The sequence below is a fragment of the Orcinus orca genome, chromosome 3, assembly GCF_937001465.1.
Source record: "Orcinus orca chromosome 3, mOrcOrc1.1, whole genome shotgun sequence".
NCBI classification, from domain to species: Eukaryota; Metazoa; Chordata; class Mammalia; order Artiodactyla; family Delphinidae; genus Orcinus; species Orcinus orca.
The window spans coordinates 68,167,997-68,182,350 of record NC_064561.1 but is presented as its reverse complement, the minus strand read 5'-3'; the positions used below and the strand labels follow the sequence as shown (position 1 = coordinate 68,182,350).

Below are 14,354 nucleotides of genomic sequence, written 5' to 3'. Positions count from 1 at the left end.
AATATGTTTTGTGGATATACCACATTTTGTTCATTGGTTGATGACATTTGGATTATTTCCACTTTTTTTTTTTTTTTTTGCGGTACACGGGCCTTTCGCTGTTGGGGCCTCTCCTGTTGCGGAGCACAGACCCAGCGGCCATGGCCCACTGGCCCAGCCGCTCCGCGGCATGTGGGATCCTCCCGGACCGGGGCATGAACCCGTGTCCCCTGCATCGGCAGGCGGACTCTCAACCACTGCGCCACCAGGGAAGCCCCTACTTCCACATTTTGACTATTGTAAATAATGATACTATGAACATTTGTGTACAAGTTTTTTATGACGATATCTTTTCAGTTCCCTTGAGTGTATACCTTGGAGTGGAACCTTGATCATATTATAACTCTGTTTTATTTTCTGAGAAACCACCAGGCTGTTTTCTGTAGCAACTGCATGATTTTACATTCCCAGCAGTGTATGAAGGTTCCAATTTTTCCACATCCTTGCTAACATTTTTTTTTTTTTAATATCCATGCTAGTGGGTATGGAGTTTTTGGTTGTTTTTTTTTTTAAAATAAATTTACTTATTTATTTATTTTTGGCTGCCTTGGGTCTTTGTTGCTGTGTGTGGGATTTCTCTAGTTGCGGCGAGCGGGGGGCTACTCTTCGTTGCAGTGTGCAGGCTTCTCATCGTGGTGGCTTCTCTTGTTGCAGAACATGGGCTCTAGGCATGTGGGCTTCAATAGTTGTGGCATGTGGGCTCAGTAGTTGTGGCTCGTGGGCTTAGCTGCTCTGCAGCATGTGCGCTCTTCCCAGACCAGGGCTTGAACCCGTGTCTCCTGCACTGGCAGGTGTATTCTTAACCACTGCACCACCAGCAAAGCCCCTGGAGTTTTACCTCATTGTGACTCTGATTTGCATTTCTCCAATGACTAATGAAGTTGAGCATCTTTTCATATGCTTGTTGTCCATTTGTATGTCTTTGGAGAAATGTTTATTCAGATCTTTCTCCCATTTCTTGGTTGGGTTGTCTTTTTATTGTTGAATCATGTTTGTTGTTTGTTTTTAGGAAAAAACATGTATTCTGGATACATACCAGTCCCTTATCAGATACATGATTTGGAAATATTTTCTCCCTTTCTGTGGGCCATCTTTTCACTTTCTTGATTGTGCCATTAAATTTTATTTTTTTAAGTTTTTAAATAAATTATTTATTTATTTTTGGCTGTGTTGGGTCTTCATTGCTGCACACGGGCTTTCTCTAGTTGCAGTGAGCAGGGGCTACTCTTCGTTGCAGTGTGTGGGCTTCTCATTGCAGTGGCTTTTCTTGTTGCGGAGCATGGGCTCTAGGTGCGCAGGCTTCAGTAGTTGTGGCACACGGGCTCAGTAGTTGTGGCTTGCGGGCTCTAGAGCAGAGGCTCAGTAGTTGTGGCGCACAGGCTTAGTTGCTCCGTGGCATGTGGGATCTTCCCGGACCAGGGCTCGAACCCATGTAGCCTGCATTGGCAGGCAGATTCTTAACCATTGCACCACCAGGGAAGTCCTGTGCCATTAAATTTTAAATTTTGGTTGGGCCCAATTTTTATATTTAACTAGTTTTTCTTTTGTTACTTGTGCATTTGGTGTCATGTCTAAGAGACCATTGCATAATCCAAGGTTATGAAGATTTACACCTGTTTTCTTCTTTTCTTCTAAGAGTTTTATACTTTTAGCTCTTACATTTTGGTCTTTGATCCATATTGAGATTTTATGTAAGATGGGAGGTAGAGATCTAACCTCATTCTTTTGAATGTGGAGATCCAATTGTCCCAGCACCATTTGTTGAAAAGATACTTCCTTCTCCATTAAATTGTCTTGACACCCTTTTCAAAAATCAGTTGACTTTAAATGTGATGGTTTATTTCTGGAGTGTTTATTTCTATTTTATTCCACTGTTCTATATGTCTTCTCATGCCAGTTCCATACTGTCTTGATTACTGTAGTTTTTTGTAGTAAGTTTTGAAATTGGGAAGTGTAAGTCTTCCAATTTTGTTTTTTTTTTAAGATTCTTTTGGCTATTCTGGGTTACTGGATATGTTTGTGCTCGTCATCTGGTCTTCGGAAGAGGTATAATAGAGGGTATTTTATATGCTACAGAATTTGTGGTCACACACGAAAACCACCCCTCCTCCATTAATAATATTCCATTTCTTGAAATTTCTGCCCCTCTTGTATACACTGAAGGTGGATGGTTGGGAACTCTTATGATTTAAACCTGTGTTTGCTAGGCTACCAGAAGAGGAAGTTGTTGTAGTGTTTGTTTGTTGTTTATGCATGCCCTCCCTGACAAAGCCTGGATATATGTTTGAGAGGAGACAAAACTGAAGAGGGAGGAGGTGATTAGTTTGGGTAGTTGTAGTCTAAATATATCTGATGTGGACTATATAGAGCTTGCAAGAAGACTATGGACAGAATTTCTTTTTCCAGGATAATAAACAAATGGATAAGTGGAATAAAATATAAAACATAGCAATTAGAGTTTTTGCATCTGGTATCTTCTAACAATTGCTTAAGAGTTGAGAATTCAATATTTGAGTAACACACAATTAGCTTGACACCCAAGCCAGTGTTATCACCTGTGTGATTAAACTGCAAAAACAAATCTTGGATGTTATTGCTCAAATGGTCCCAATTATTTTAATTTACTAGTTATTTTGACTCTGAATAGTGAGAATCTGTACTATATTTTAGTACCTGTTTTGCTTGAGACTTGACTGACAAGTTAACAAAGACAAGTTTATTTTCTTTTAGTTTGAAGAGACCATTATTTAAGGCTATACTTAAATCAGGTGCATGTATTTGACCTATTACCACCCCCCACAAAATTTTGAATAGTATGATAACAGTATCAAAAGTACTTACTACTATGTACTATCTCCTTGTTAATCTGTTGAAAGCATGCTCTCATTCTCTACAGAGGAAAATCAGTGTTTAGTTTGGGGTAGAGCCTCTTTTTCATGAACTGATATCTTGCATAATAAAATTATATCTTTCAGAGATTAGTGTCCTTGGCACTCTGTTTAAGAATTCTGATTGGTATCGTAGGGTAGATTCCACAATAATTTAACTAGAATCTACTATTTGTTAAGCTTTGTGCTGGGCTTTGGGATTACAAAGATGAAAAAATGTGGTCCCTGCCCTTAAAGACATCAGGCTTTTCAGGAACATGAACATTTCAGAGAATGTGAAAACAAGGTAAATTATTCAAATTATATTTGCCCTTCTAAACTAGTTTTACATAATAACAAATTATATTTGAGTGTTTGTTCTAGGCATGTGTACCTTAATTGCATCACCTCATTTAATATTTTCCTAGTCTTGTGACAGTCCAAGATCCTAAACTCAATATATGGATCATTGCCCTGTGTTAGTTGGATGATCACTGTAAAGGTTGATGTTTGGATGTCTTACTTCAGGAGTTTGATGGACTTTAAGTGACAGGTTTAAAGGGGCAGTGATTTAAAATGAAAGGATACAAAGTTCATCAGCATAAGATATTTGAGCAAAACCACAACTGCTTCATTATGTTCTATAAACTCTCCAAGCATGTCCTGCTCCAGAGCCTTTGGCATTTGCAGTTGGCTCTCACAGGAGCATTCTTCTCTTAGATATCCGTGTGGCTACCCTCTCTCACTTATTTTAGCAGTCTGCTAAGAGCCCTTCCTACTGCCTACAGTATGTATGTTCCATAAACATCTCAGACTCACAATTCTAAAACTGAACTCATCACTTCCCCCTCTACGCCTATCCCTTCCCCACCCCCACCTTTGTAAATTGCATTGCCCTAAAACTAGTCAGTGTAGTCAGAAACCTTGAAGCTTGCATCTGCTATATCTTACCACATACATCCAAACAGGTACTAAGTCCTGTAGGTTCTTTCTTAGCATCTTGTTTGTCTCTTTCTCTGTATTCTCACTGCTTGTGCTGTAAATCAAGTCATCATCTTTCACCTGAACTTATTGTAGTAATCCCTGGCTCTATCTACCTCTGTGATTATACCTCTAATTCTTCGTTTACCCTGCTATCACAGTAAATTCTCTAATGCCAGTTCAATCATGTCACTCCTTTGGCAAAAAGGTTTCCCATTCCTTAGATAAAGAATAAATCAAATTCCTTGGTATGGCATACAAGGTTATTTAGGATTTGGCTTCTGTCTATTTCTATCCTTGCTGTATCCTACTTTATTTGCTTTTTATATTCCAGCCATACCAAATTGCTGTAGTTCTCTGAACATATCAAGCTATTAAACGTCCCAAGTAATTTGCTCTCACTGCTTTGGCTTCTAGAATCATGATAATAACTACTGCATACTGAGTGTTTATTGTCCACTGGACTAAATGCTTACCTTTACGTTCTTAAATAAACTTTACAACTACCATATGAAGGAAGTGATATTATTCCCAATTTACAGATGAGGAAACTGAAGCTTAGAGACATTGTATAATATGCACAAAGTTGTACATCTAGTGATGGAGCCACGATTTGAATCAGGTTTCTTGGAATGTAAAATCCATGCTTATAACTACTACTCTACATTGCAGCTGTCACTAATGGCCCCGTTCTCCATCCTGTTGGATACCTTCTTGTTCCGGATCATCACCTCTGATTTCCTTCATTACTACCCCAACTGGAATCGACCATTTCTTCCTTCCTCTGTGTTCCCACGTTGTCTGTATATAACTCCCTGTTAAATAGCATCTGTAGTACTTTATTGCATTTATTTGATTATCTGTCTTAATGAGCAGGAATCATGTCTTATTTATTTTTGTGTTTCCCATATACAGTAGAATGTCTGGCACTTAGTAGGTGCTTATTAAATGTTGGGTTTAATAAGCCAATGTTGAATATATATATAGTGTTTAATATGCTCAGATTACTTGTTAGCCTAAGACAACATAATGGATTTTATATTTTTGTGGAGTAGAGAGTAAGAGTATAGGAACACAAGGTCCTTAGACAAACTGACCTTAATAATAGTAGTAATGGTAATATTAATAGTAATAATAACTAATATTTGTTGAGTGATTACCATGTATTAAGCACTGTTGGTACAATTTTAGATATAGTATCTTGCTTAATCATCTATAACCCTGTGATGTAGTTACTACTATTAGCCTTATCTTATAGCTGAGGAAAATGAGGCTAACAACGGTAAAAAGAGTTAGCTAAGATGGCACTGTGAACAGTGGGCTAGTGTTCTAAGAGACCTTGCTGTTAGTCATTATGCTCTCCTCCCATTATTGATATGAATTGGAGGTGTTTGAGTCTCTTTTTAACTTACTAAAATTAAGTATTTCTTTGGTGTGTTTGATGCTTATTTTTTTATTTAGGGTAATGAGCAGAAGCCAGGACTTCTTTCTAACCTCAGTCTTACCCATTTATTATGATAGGGCAAATACAGAATAACATTTCAACATTAAGATTTTCTTGGACTTAATTGCCAGGTTCTTCATTCCTTGTGACTTTCCTAATGAGTATGCGAGGAGTCTTCCCTTTTTTAAAATATATTGTGGCACAAATTTTGTTGTATGTATGTTGGTTAGAAATAATGTAGTGGTACTGCCAGAAATTACTAAATAAAAGCATGATTTGTCTGTCTCTCTAAGAACTCTGGCAGAGAGGAGTTTGTGGGCTTGATAATCTATTACATTTAATTTAATTTAAAGGTTTTTCCTGACATTGCTCTTATTGTTAAACTGCAACATCATGATGCTTGTAGATTCTCTGTTTACTTCATTGGTTAGTACGCATTTGTTTTAGTCATACTCCACTGTTTAGAAGAGTCACTTAATACAGTTTGGTGTGGTGAAAAGGGTGTGAGCTTTGGAATCTGAAACACATGGCTTCAGATACCTGTGTGGTTATGTGATCTTGGGTAAGTCACTTAACTTTTCTGAGTTTCATTTAAAATGAAGATGTTAATCTGCTTCACTGAGTAGTAAAGATGATGGAGTGGAATAATATATGGAAAATGCACTTAATGGTAACTATTATTTAAAAAAAAACCTTTCTTTTCTCCCATGTTTAGAAACTTCAAAAAATAATAGATTCTGTATTAAAACTATGGTGTAGAAATGAAGTTTTTGTAGTTGACTAAAGTGGAGTTAATTTTCTCCAGCTTTAACTGAGAATTAGGAAAAGCCTGATGGTTCTCTCTTGTGCTGTTTAAACTAATTAACTTCAGAAATCCCAAGGTAACAGTTATGTTTTTTGAGAAGAGGATTGTGGATCTGAAATTGGGCATACAGTTTTCCTCGTAGAAAGAAACTTGAACACTTTTTACGATGAGGCATATAGCCTTTGCATTCCATTACTTCCAGATGTTGTTGCTGATTATATTGGGCCTTACAGTATCAGCAAAACTCGTTCCTAAATTTATAATTATTTGGTCTCAAATTGCATCTGTATTACTTTTTCCTTTTGAGTGGATCTTGGAGCATGTTTGTGGTGGATGCAACTGTTGAAACTTTGGAGTACCACGTTTTTTGCAAAAAGGAATTACCATGTCTTTCAGTAATTATCTCTTGGAATGCTGACCCATCCTTTTTGCTGCTCCAAGTAGAAATCAGTAGTAAGCTACCTGCATTCTAAAATTGGTATGATTCTAATTTAAAGACTTTGGGTGGGAAAAGGTAAGACATGTTTATCTCTCCAAATGTTAACTAAGAGAAGAAAAATAATAGCAAGTACATTTTAAAAATATATATTTTTTAGATGTTTAAATGTTTTATTTGGCTTTTCCTTTTTAATTATCAAATCTGAATTTCTTGAGAAAGCTTTATTTTTGAAGGTTTATAAGAAGAGGTAGTGAAAAATAAAGGGTTTAGCCTTCCTCTTGAACTTTCTCATAGCTCTGGTTGGAATTCATGGGAGTGATGATGATTCTTTTTTTGTGTGTGTGGTACGCGGGCCTCTTAACTGTTGTGGCCTCTCATGTTGCGGAGCACAGGCTCTGGACGCGCAGGCTCAGCGGCCATGGCTCACGGGCCCAGCCGCTCCGCGGCATGTGGGATCCTCCTGGACCGGGGCATGAACCCGTGTCCCCTGCATCGGCAGGTGGACTCTCAACCACTGCGCCACCAGGGAAGCCCAGTGATGATTATTCTTTTTTTTTTGGCTGTGTTGGGTCTTCATTGCCGTGCGCGGGCTTTCTCTGGAGAGAGGGAGCTACTCTTCGTTGCGGTGCGTGGGCTTCTCATTGCATTGGCTTCTCGTTACGGAGCGTGGGCCCTAGGCGCACAGGCTTCAGTAGTTGTGGCATGTGAGCTCAGTAGTCGTGGCTCACAGGCTTTAGAACACAGCCTCAGTAGTTGTGGTGCATGGGCTTAGTTCCTCCGTGGCATGTGGGATCTTCCCGGACCAGGGCTCGAACCCATGTCCCTGCATTGGCAGGCAGATTCTCAACCACTGTGTGCCACCAGGGAAGTCCCGAAATTGTGGGTTTTTCTGTTGTTGTTTGTTTGTTTGTTTCTTGGTGGAAGTGAGTTTTGGCCAAATCATAGCTAGGTTAATAAATGATTTTTTCCTAATTAGATTTTGGCCAGGGTGACTGAGGTGTTTTGTTTTTTTTTAGGTGGTAATAGCTGAGTCTGTGGTTATTCTCCCTAGTAACTATTGCCATCCAGTGGTTCATTTTGAAATGTCATATGGGACAAAATGCTTGTTCCCCTTTTCCTCCCTTCTACCTTTGTTTAAATTCTAGTTGAAGCTAAAAACCACACTCATTTTTTTTTAGAAGAAGGGAGGGAGAAAAAAGACTTTTGAGGGGGAAGACATAAAGAGTTTGACTTTAGCGTTTTAGAAGAGGTAACCTATAAGGGAAAAAACAGGTAGATTTTTGTGGGCCAGATTTCCTCTCATTCTTTTTCCTCCGCATTTTATTTTTGTACCTAATCAGAAGTAGGAAAAAAATCTGCCATGTTTAAGACTTGAAATAAACTTTTTTGCCATTGGTTAAAAACAGTACCACAATAGGTTGATGTTTTATGTTTGCTGCTGAATGTAGCTGCTGGATAGAGATGAGCTGTGTAACTACTGTTAAGCAATAAGGAAATTTCTGTGATCCTTTAGCTGTATGTAGGAAACTATGAGGCTTATATATTCATTTGCATGATGAAAACTAATTTCATTAGATATAATATTACTTTGAACTTATCTATTATTTAGACATTTTTTTGGTGTTATATCACTGAGCCTTTATATGAAATGTATGGTATTGGTCTTACTATTTCCACGTAGCTATAAATGGTTTCCATCTTGACTGGCCAGGTACCTTTTGAGGTAATGCTGTTGCAATCGGCATTGCAACAATATGTGTTTCAGCAGGTTTATCAGGTAAGATATTTATGAACTGCCAAAAGCAATCCCCCAAATAGTCCCAAAGTAATAGGCATAACTGGATATTTTATCCTTTTATTGAATCCACATTGAGACAGGCTTTTAAAAGTTTATGGAAAGTAGGACAAAAAAGTATGAGAATTGAGTGCCTTTGGCACATCTGATTGACACAAATGTATTCAAGTCATTTATGTGTATAGTTATGTATAACTCATTCTGGGAACTTAAGATTTTCCCCACAAGTGTTACAGATATTTAAAGTTTGATCTTGTGTGTCAGAACTTAAATATAAAATGCCTAAAACTACATTTGAAAATTCAAGTGATTCTCACAAGGAAAAAAAAGTTGTAACTATGTGAGGTGATAGATGTTAACTAAACTTACTGTGGTAATAATTTCATAATATATACTGTTAGCAGTCACTCCCATTCTTCCTTTCCTGACTCTTCAGGAGACCATTAATCTTCTTTCTGTCTCTGGGGATTTGCCTGTGCCGGACATTTCATATAAATGGAATTGTACAATATGTGACTTTTTGTGCATTCTTTCATGCTAAGCATGATATTTTCAACGTTGTCAGTGTTATAGCGTGTGTCAGTACTTGGCTGAATAATATTCCATTGTATGGATATACCACATTTTGTTTATCCATTTACTAATTAACAGACATATGGGTTTTTTTCCACTTTTTGTCTACTATGCATAATGCAGCCATGAACTTCTATGTACAAGTTTTTGTATGAACATGTATGTTTTCAGTCTTCTTAGGTATATACATAGAAGTGGAATTACTGGGTCATATGGTAATTCTGTGTTTAATTTTTGAAGAACTGCCAAACAGTGTCCCACAGTGGCTTCATCATTTATACTTCCACTAGCAATGTACAAAGGACCTTACTTTTTTGAGAGCTGACCATTCGTCACTTTCTAAGTGCATCTTCAAGCCCATTTTTTATTTCATTCCCTTACTCTCCACCCACATGTCTGACCACCTATTGAAATTCTATGCATCCTTCAAAGCCTAGCTCAAATGCTACTTCTTGTACAAAGTCTTCTTGGATTACTGGGGCTGGAAGTGATTTCTCTTTAATGCATATAGTTTTACCATTTATTTCTCTTGGAGGCCTTTTGTGATAGTTGTTGGTGTCTTTGACATTTCTTCTACCACATTTTTGTACTCTCTTGGTATTGTACTTTGTATAAAACAGGACTTCAATAAATATTGGAGAATGAATGGGAGAGAATTGGAAATCCTTAACTTGGATTTTTTAAAAGTTACATAATACATGTAATCTGTATTCATCTCTGTAATATGTGTAATACTACATCAGAACAGTGCTGCTTATAAAATAGACATATTAACATCTAAATACCATATTTAATAAATTTCAGAATTTGGAATTGTGGTTTTTATCCTTACAACTGGCATGTATATGTATCTGCAAATATGTAATATTTTCTTGCACTTGCAACAAGCTCTTTGTTGTACAAGCAGTTACCTTTCAAATCATTTGAAAACTGGTAGTCTACATTTATCTGCTGGCATTGATCTAGAATGACATCTTTGTCTGTAATTATATATTAAAGAATCTGTATTACAACATAGTACATGGCTCAGTGTTACTGGGTCTGAAGTTAAAGATTTATTTTATAAAAATAAAGTACATCACTAGATAATAAAATATTGTTATATCCACATCATTTTAACTTTACTGTCTTTATTAAGATATCTTTATTTGGTCTCCATTGTGAAAATTGATGACCAACTAGTCAAGTATTCCAAATAATGTAGTCCAAATACTGTGGTCCTTTGTTTATTAATTTGTTAGGTAGTATCTATTGCCTAGTGTTTAAGAGTTATATGGCCTTTGGTTTTTGCGGTACGCGGGCCCCTCACTGTTGTGGCCTCTCCTGTTGCGGAGCACAGGCTCCGGACGTGCAGGCTCAGCGGCCATGGCTCACGGGCCCAGCCGCTCCGTGGCATGTGGGATCTTCCCGGACCGGGGCACAAACCCATGTCCCCTGCATTGGCAGGCAGACTCTCAACCACTGCACCACCAGGGAAGCCCATATGGCCTGTGTTTGAAACCTGGCTTTGCCATTTATTAGCTGGCAGAAATACTTAACCTTTCTGATCCTGTTTTTCTGTCTGTCTACAAGTATATTAACCTCCCTGGTTAGACACTTTTTATATATATAAGTTTACTTTATTTTTGGCTGCATTGGGTCTTCGTTGCTGCCCGTGGGCTTTTCTCTGGTTGCAGCAAGTAGGGGCTGTTCTTTGTCGTGGTGTGCAGGCTTCTCATTGTGGTGGCTTCTCTTGTGGCACACGGGCTCAGTAGTTGTGGCTCGTGGGCTCTAGAGCGCAGGCTCTGTAGTTGTGGTGCATGGGCTTAGTTGTTCCGCGGCATGTGGGATCTTCCCGGCCCAGGGCTCAAACCCGTGTCTCCTGCATTGACAGGTGGATTCTTAACCACTGCAGCACCAGGGAAGCCCCAGACATATTTATATACTACAGACCTGTATAGGTATATAAATATGTACTCATGATTATATATACATGAGTACTCATATGTTCATGTTTGCATACATATACATACATACTTTTAGCAAAATAAATATCATACTGTTTTAAATCTTGTGGTTTTCACTTAATTTTATGACTGTTTTCTTATGCCATTAAATATGCTTCAAACACATTGTTCTTAATGACTGCATAGTGGTCCATTCTGTGAATGTACAAAATGTACTTACCAAATCCCCTATTGTAGTTTTTTTCACTTCATTTCTGGAATTTTAATTAATGCTGCAATGAACATTCTTGCACATTTTTGTCTGGCATTCAGATAATTTTTTAAGGATAGATTTTTTTTTAATGGAATTACTGGGTCAAAGGGCATGTGCTTTTTAAAAATAAATTTATTTATTTATGGCTGCGTTGGGTCTTCGTTGCTGCACGCGGGCTTTCTCTAGTTGCAGTGAGCGGGGGCTACTCTTCATTGCAGTGCGTGGGCTTCTCATTGCAGTGGCTTCTCTTGTTGCGGAGCACAGGCTCTAGGCATGTGGGCTTCAGTAGTTGTGGCACTCAGGTTCAGTAGTTGTGGCTCTTGGGGTCTAGAGCTCAGGCTCAGCAGTTGTGGTGCACAGACTTAGTTGCTCCGCGGCATGTGGGATCTTCCTGGAGCAGGGCTCGAACCCGTGCCCTCTGCATTGGCAGGCGGATTCTTAACCACTGCACCACCAGGGAAGTACGGCATGTGCTTTTTAAAGCATTTTGATACACATTTCCAAATTGCTTCCCAGAAAGGTTGTGCATATTTTATTTGGTAAGAAAATTTAGAATTAACTTGATTTGAAATTAGAGGGTTGCATGTTTATTTTCGTAAGTTGATTTTGCTTATAGGATTCATTTCAACAAATATGTATTGAATAAGTACTATGTACAAGGTATTCATAGGCTCAGAGGATAGAGCAGTGAACAAATGACTATGATTCCTAACCTAATAGAGTTTTCCTGTCTAGAGCAATTAGGATATTTGATAGTGGATTAAATCTTCTTTAGTTTGTCAGAATTGAATATATTAATTGGAAGAGAGGAGAAATGATACTTTAATGACCTATTTATGCTATCTAGGCTTTCTACTATCTACTCCTGCATACATCTTCCTAGGGCCTATGTTGATGTACTTGTTTCATTTAAAAAATGCCGCTTTTCAGGCTCTGTGGTAGGCACAGAAGATTCATTGCTCTCCAGGAAACTTTAATCTGGTGTGTCTGGGTTATATCTGTAGTCGTGTCTGAAGATAAGCAGATAGTCAGGAGGCTCCCTCAAAGTCCCTCCCTATAACCCCCTGTTTCTACAATAATTTATTTGGTTATATTTGAATTCCAAATCAGAAGTCATATTACCTTAAATTGCTGTTATTCTAACAATATTAAGATCAGCTTCATGGATATTGCATCTTTAATTCCTAAACAGGTTGAATCATTTATTTTGGACCAAGAAGATCTGGATAACCCGGTGCTGAAAACAACATCAGAGATATTCTTATCAAGTACTGCAGAAGGAGCAGACTTACGCACTGTGGATCCAGAGACACAGGCACGACTAGAAGCATTGCTGGAAGCAGCAGGTACTTTATTTTCTCTTTTTCATCTTTTTAAAAGACTCCAGGGAATACCCTCGTGGTTCATGGTTGGGACTCTGTGCTTTCACTGCCAAGGGCATGGGTTCGATCCCTGGTAGGGGAACTAAGATCCTGCAATCCGCGTGGCATGGCTGGGAAAAAAAAAAAAAAAAAAGACAAAAAAAAACCCCCAAGACTCCATCTCTATACAAAGTTATAAAAGATTATCCCCAAATTATATATGTTATATAAAATTTGAAATCTGTAAAATTTGTCTTTTTTAATTTCCTAAAGAAAATGTTCACATTTTATGTTTAAAAAATTCTTGGTTGAAAGTTCTCAGTGAGTGATTTCTAGGCTCAACACTAACTTTTTTTTTTAATTGAAGCATAGTTGATTTACAATGTTGTGTTAGTTTCAGGTGTACAGCAAAGTGATTCAGTTTTACACATATATATATTCTTTTCCATTATGGTTTACTACAAGTTATTGAGTATAGTTCCCTGCTATACAGTAACATTTAACCATTTTTTAAAAATTTATTTATTTTTAGCTGTGTTGGGTCTTCCTTGCTGCGCGTGGGATTTCTCTAGTTGCGGCGAGTGGGGGCTACTCTTTGTTGAGGCGCACAGACTTCTCATTACGGTGGCTTCTCTTGTTGCGGAGCACGGGCTCTAGGCACGCAGGCTTCAGTAGTTGTGGCACGTGGGTTCCGTAGTTGCTGCTCGCGGGCTCTAGAGCTCAGGCTCAGTAGTTGTGGCGCATGGGCTTAGTTGCTCCACAGCACGTGGGATCTTCCCAAACCAGGGATCGAACCCGTGTCCCCTACATTGGCAGGTGGATTCTCAGCCACTGTGCCACCAGTGAAGTCCCAAGACATATATATAGTATGTTAGGAATGTGTTTACTTTGATGATTCTTTTTATTCCTTTAACTTTCTCCTCTTATGAAAAAGCATAGGTAAAATTTATAGCAGATTGACTTTTAGTCCATCTAATGTGTCTTTTTGGAACTGACCGAAACTTAAAATTAGATTGAACAAAACAATTTAAGTATCTAGCAGAAGATGGTTTAATTTAGAGCAGACGGTTTAATTTAAACCTTCTTTAAAAAAAGTTTCCATTGCAGGGGGCATAGGTTTGATCCCTGGTTGGGGAACTAAGATCCTGCATGCAGTGTGCAGTGTGGCCAAAAAAAAAAAAAATCACATTAGTAATTGCTTTGGTGTCCCTACCTTCTTTGGATTTATTGTGAGTCTCCTACTTTTGATTTAGGAATAGTCTATGTAAGATTCCTGAAATAGGAGTGCCATGGCCACCATATATATATATATAATTTTTTTAGTTTTTAATTTTTTTCCTGTGCTTTAGAACCAGCTTAGAGCACAGAGAAATGTGGAGAAAATGCATTTTTCTTCTCCATGTCTTTTCTGGACTAAGTTACTTTCCTTCCCTAAATCAAGCTTTGTTTACTGGTGATAGTACATCTCCTCTCTAGTTTAGGCTGACATTTCACTCATACTGTGGGTACTACTCCAAGACCCCTAATTAAGGATTTTAAACCTATTTCTCTTTTTTCTGGCCACCTCATGAGTCTCACTCAGGGATGGCTCTTTTCTGCTACATTGAGCATTTTTCTGTAGGTTCATGGTTAAGTATAAGTACTTATATACTTATACCTTATACAAGGTACCTTAGAATTGCTTGCTTTTCTTACCTATATTGTGAGAGAGAAAATAAACCTTGAAAATCATGTCTTCCAGGAGGTGTGAGAAATTACTGAATTTTTAAATTTTGTGTGTTTTGACAATTTAAACTCCAGGCATTGTTGGGTATGATATTTATCCAAAGAAATTGTCAGATGTTTTTTAAA

The 14,354-nt window shown here is 38.0% G+C and overlaps 1 protein-coding gene across 14 annotated transcripts in view; it reads left to right on the top strand.

Moving 5' to 3' along the window:
• ANKHD1 (ankyrin repeat and KH domain containing 1) overlaps positions 1-14,354 on the top strand; it is a 123,442-nt gene that overhangs the window by 10,651 nt on the left and 98,437 nt on the right. For all 14 annotated transcript variants that reach the window (XR_004477137.2, XR_004477136.2, XR_004477135.2 and 11 more), the window contains exon 2: positions 12,335-12,488. Coding sequence is in view for 10 of the 14 variants with exons in the window: in XM_033406634.2 (XP_033262525.1) it covers positions 12,335-12,488 (154 nt within the window). In the remaining 4 variants the exon portion in view is untranslated. The remainder of the gene's footprint in view (positions 1-12,334; positions 12,489-14,354) is intronic.